Below are 5309 nucleotides of genomic sequence, written 5' to 3'. Positions count from 1 at the left end.
AAATAGGAATTACCCGCCACCCCCACCCCCCTCACCCCCCCACCCCCACTTCAAGGTTGAGGAACCTGGAGCCCAGAGAGCTTATGTTGCTTGCCCAGGGTCACACAGCTGAGGAGAGATGGGGACCTGACTTGACGCCAGGATTGCCAGGGGTAAAAGCCCCAAGATCTTAGGAGCATTTCCCAAAGCTCCTGATGAGAGCTTCTCCAACGTTTCCAGCGAAAGCCCGCCTGCCCCACGTCTCCACCCTTGCCCATGACAGAAGTGAGGGAAGTAATGTGTCCAAACAAGGAAGCATGGGGGCAGGAGCACACATGAGCTGCTTATGAAGTTTCTGTGTGTGTGTGTGTGTGTGTGTGTTTAGCCCCTGTCACGCCTGCAGGGGGAGGCGGGGTGGGGCCCTCAGGAGCCAGCCCTGCTGTCCCCGCTGCACTCACCGGCCCGAGCCCTGCACATGCGGACGTCCACACAGATGGCGCGGGGCTCCTTGCCAGCCATGATGTCCGAGGCGACGCGCTGCAGGGACTTCCTCATGATGCGCTTGCAGAGGCCTCTCAGGACGCCTTTCACTTTGCTGCACACGCGGGACACAGCCTTGGCGATGGCGTCCTGCGGTGGCAGCGTCACGGTGGGACACGGGGCCGGAGGAGCCCCGCCCAGCTCGGCCCCCCGCAGGCCCGGCAGCCCTGGGCCCTGGGCAGCGCCCGGTGGGAGGAGCTGGCGCCAGGCGGCCCTGGGAGCAGGGCCTGGAGAGACAGGGCCCGGCTCCCACTCCCCAGGCCCCAGGCTCGGGCCAAAGCCTGGCAGTAGGGGCTCTTGAGAGAAGGCTATTGGCCCTGCCAGCGTGTCAGCCCCCTGTCCCACTGCCCCCCGGCTTCTGAGTGGAGAATGGTGTCCGGGGCTGCCAGACCCACATTAAAGGCTCTGCCCGTGTGGCCTCCTGGGTCAGGGCCGGGCTGGCTCTCCACCTACAGGAGGTGTGGGAAGGTCAGGGGGCGATCAGAGCTCGAAGCCTTGGCACCTCCGATTTTAAAGTATCTTCTGCTGCCATCCCCGGGGAGAAAGACGCATCTGCGCACCCAGGCCTGAGGGTGGGCCGGGCAGTGCCAAGTGCTCAGCGGGTTGGAGGAGGGAGGGAGAGGGAGGGAGAGGGAGACCATGGTTCTTGGTCGTGACACATCCACCTGTTAGGCATTTATTCAGTGCCCGTCGGGGACGGAGCACGCCTCCCCCCGCCCCCCCCTTCTGCTCCTGTAAGGGCGTAGGCAACTTGCCCGGTGGGAATGGTGGTCCATCCCATTCCACAGATGAGAAAACAGAGCCCGGAGTTCGTGCCTCCTCAGAGCACGCAGCTAGGTGCAGATCTGGAACTTACCAGGGCTGACTTGGCCCTGGAACCCGCCTCACAAAGCTCCGCCCTGAGAGCTGCCCAAAACCATGCCCACCCCTCCTCCCACGTCCACACTCCCAGACTGTCACGATTTCCCGGGTTTCTCTGAGGTCCATCCACGGACACCAAGGGAGACCGGCCCAGGCCCCACTCCCTGAGCAGCAGGCCGAGGCCCCACAAGCCTCACCTTATCAGGCTGCTCCCCCACCATGTCCAACAGTTCCTGGATTATCCCCTGGCACAGCCAACAGGTGACGCCCTTCTGCTCCCGTGTGGTCGGCAGGTCAGCCTGTCAGGAAAGGAAGGCCCTCGAGGCGTCTCCCACACACTCCCAGGCCAGCAGGTTCATCTGTGACCTTTCTGTCTTAAGGGCCTGAACCAGGCTGGCCGGCCCCTGCCCACCCCCCTGAGAGACCCCAGACCAACACCTCTGCCAGCCTGCATGCACCCCTCTTCTGGTCTCCTGTCAGACCCCAGAAGGTCCTCTTAGGGAGGGCCTAGCAGACCAATGTAGCAGCCCCCTCCCCCAGGCCTGGGTGTGAACCAAAGCAGCTCACACCTCCCCTCCCCCTCCCTGTTCCTTAGAGACCCCAGCCTTTGCCCCTGGCACTGTCCATGGAGGAGAGAAAGGAGTGTCTGTGAAGGTGAGCAGGAACCCGGTACCTGGGGCCCTCCCTGGGCCAGGCCCAGGAAGAGCTGCTCTCCGTCATTCAGGGGGGCCATCGCCGGGTCGGAGCACTCAGAGGTCACACCAGAAAAGGGGAGACCTGGGGAAGAAACAGCAGCGTTGGGCTGGAGCCCCAGCCGGCTCACTCCTTCCCACGGCTGTCTCTCCATCGGCCAGGTCACTGACAGGCTGGGCTGGACCAGGTTCTGAGGGAAAGGCCTCCGTGATGATGGCAAGAAAGCTGGGAGGGGCGGGGAGCCGTGGGGTTCCACACTGAGGGGGTGTCCTTACCTGGGGAGCCCAGGAGCGCCGAGGCAAGGAGCAGGAGGACCCAGGAGGCCATGGTGGGCAGCTGCCCAGGCAGCCCCCGCGCCCCGTTTTATAGAGGCTGGGAGCCCAGCAGTCTGGCCTTGCCGGGATCTTCTTCTCTGATAGGTCACCTCCCCATGTCACAGGGTTTACCACAGACACCAATTTGGGGAGAAGGGTGGGGGAGGAGAGGTACCTCAGGGGGTTCCATGCTCCCTATCATCCCCAAACACGCAGACTAGAACTTTCTGAGCTGAGTGGGTGGGGAGACTAGACCCCAGCTTCTACCTCCTTTGGGGTCTCTCACCTCCGGCTGCCGAGATGGGAGAGGCACCTGCCAGGATCCTTCCCGAAGCACGTCCCACCCAGGCCCCTCAGTGTCATCGCTAAGGATCCCACCCAGCCACTGCCAGGAGGCCCAGCCCGGCTGAGTCCTCCCTGCAGCGCAGCCTCCTGGTCTAGAACACGGCCTTTCCTGAGCCCCTGCAGGGCCTCCACTCAGCTTCTGTGAGCGGACAGGGGTGGAGTCCCTTTTGCTGCCACACCGAACAAAGTTGGGATTCTGCCGGGAAGAATAAGAAGGAATCGGAATCGGGTTGGCAATAGCAGTATTGGCTACAGGAGGATTTCTTGCTAAAAGGCATTTTAAAGGAAGAATTGATAGGACTTTGTAGCTAATTGGATACAGGACATAGAAGAGAGAAGCAAAAGTCTGGCAATATTTGGGGCCTGGGAGGCTGAGGGACTGGTGGTGAAGCAGGAAGTTTAGGAAAGGGAGCTTGTTTGGGCAAAGCGGAGCCTGAGGTACTGCATTTGTCTCCACCTCTACGTGGACTGTTTGAGGGCAAGGCTGGCTCCACCGCCAGGGTCCCCCACCATGCCTAAAACAGCCCTCAGACCGAATGGTCAATTGATGTCAAACTCGATTAGCCTCGTACAAAGAAACCAGGGTTCAGAGCGGCCCAAGGACACACAGCTCTGAGAGGATAGGTCTGAGGGTCTGAACCCAGGTCCATCAGACAGCAAGCCCCAAGTTTTTCCCTACTCCACTGGTCCTGTCTCGTAAGTGTCCAGGGCAAAGCTGCTACCCAACTTGCAGCCAGCTCATACAACGCCCTCCCCCCTCCTGTCATCAGGCTTCTTCACAACAGGAGGCCTGCTCTAAGCACTTGTGGAGACCTTGGTCTAATGTGTGAAGACCACATTAATTAAGGGGAAAAGGCCCCGGAAGGTGACTCATGTCTTTCTTTGTTGTGGAGTATGCGGTGAGACCAGATCAGATATTCCAGTAAGTCCTTGCTTGGGGTGTTGAAGGTACAGGATACAGTCCCCATAGTTAGTCACAAGCCTCTACCCAGGCCTCGGGGGTCCCATGTGAAGAACCCCCAGGCAGGTCCCACTGTCTTCCTACTGGTGGGGTCTGTGGACTACTGGCACATGGCAAGTCAAGCCCCGGCCCAGAGTTCCTGCGTGAAAGTTACTGCTTTCCGTGTCTTCTTCAGGAACTCTTTGCTTTCTCCAAGGTCATGGAAATGTCCTCTTGTTTTCTTCTAGGAGCTTTATTGTTTTTAATTTTTACATTTAGGTCTATGATTTGTCTCAAATGATCTGGGTTGAGGTTCCATTGTTTCAGATCAATTTGTGGGAGGGGGGAATTTTTTTCCTATTGAATTGCTTTGGCACTTTGGTCAGAAATCAACTAACCGTGTACATGTGGGTCTATCTATGAGCTCCTTGTTGTAGCAACCACTACGTCCATAATAATAAAGCAATACAATTTTTCAAATGGCACAGTATGTGAACAGTTAATTTCCAAAGGAAGATAAAAAATGACCAATAAACACTTGAAAAAGTACTCAATATCATAAGTCATGAGGGAATTCTATATTAAAACTACAAGATAATGGCATCAAAATGACTACAATTAAAAAGACAAGATCTCACTTATATGTGGAATCTAAAAACAAAACAAAACAGATAAACACAAAAAACCAAACTCATAGAAAGAGAGAGCAGATTGGTGGTGGGTGGATGTGGTCAGAAGATACAAACTTCTAGTTATAAATAAGTAAGTCCTGAGTGTAATGGTAATTATAGTTCACGGTACTGTATTGTATATTTGGTAATTGCTAAGAGAGTACAAGTTTACGTCACAAGAAAACAAGTGTGACTACGCACTAGTATGCTGATGAATGTTAACTACACTTATGGTGGTGAACATTTCACAATACATACAAATATCAGATCATGATGTTGTACACCTGAAACTAATATCATATGTTGATTATATCTCAATTTTTAAAAATAAACAATAACATCTATCGAGCAAGATAGTGAGATGTTAAAAATCACACTGATCACTTGGCACATAAAGGGCGGGATGTGGGGAAGACCACACACAATGTTGATGAAGACCACACACATTGTTGGTGGGAGCATAAAACGGCCCGATCGCTGAAACTTGAATTGCCACTTTTTCGTGGAGGTAAGCATACACCTGCCCTATGACCCAGCAGCTCCACCTCTACACCTTGACTCGCGCTAGATGAAAACAGATGGACATACAAAGACTGTACAAGGATGTTCACAGACAGACGGCCCCACGATTACACTCCTAGGAATATACTAGAAGAATGACAAGTAGATATTTGTGCATCAGTGTTCGTTGCAGCATTATTCACAAGAGCCAAACGCGTAAACAACCCAGGTGTCAGTTGACAGATGACTGGATTAACAAAATGTGGTGCACATCCACAATGCAATACTATCGATCCATCAAAAGGGGCCGAGTTCTGATGCTTGTACAACATGGGTGAACTTGAAAACATCATGCTAAGTGAAATGAACATTGTATGAGACCACGCACATCAGTTGTCTAGAATAGACAAATTCATAGGGACAGAAGGCAAAGTGGAGGTTACCAGGAACTGCGGGGAGGAGAAA

At 54.6% G+C, this 5309-nt stretch overlaps 1 protein-coding gene across 1 annotated transcript in view; it reads right to left on the bottom strand.

The window, feature by feature from the left end:
• GNLY (granulysin) overlaps positions 1-2400 on the bottom strand; it is a gene marked incomplete at its 5' end in the record, with an annotated part of 3281 nt that extends 881 nt beyond the window's left edge. Inside the window, 4 exons of the mRNA XM_079791652.1 lie at positions 438-609; positions 1578-1679; positions 2054-2157; positions 2349-2400. Coding sequence (XP_079647778.1) covers positions 438-609; positions 1578-1679; positions 2054-2157; positions 2349-2400 — 430 coding nt within the window. The remainder of the gene's footprint in view (positions 1-437; positions 610-1577; positions 1680-2053; positions 2158-2348) is intronic.
• Between the last annotated feature and the right edge of the window lie 2909 nt (positions 2401-5309).

This window comes from Cnephaeus nilssonii, assembly GCF_951640355.1.
Source record: "Cnephaeus nilssonii genome assembly, chromosome: 15".
NCBI lineage: Eukaryota > Metazoa > Chordata > Mammalia > Chiroptera > Vespertilionidae > Cnephaeus > Cnephaeus nilssonii.
This window is presented reverse-complemented; position numbering and strand designations above follow the sequence as displayed.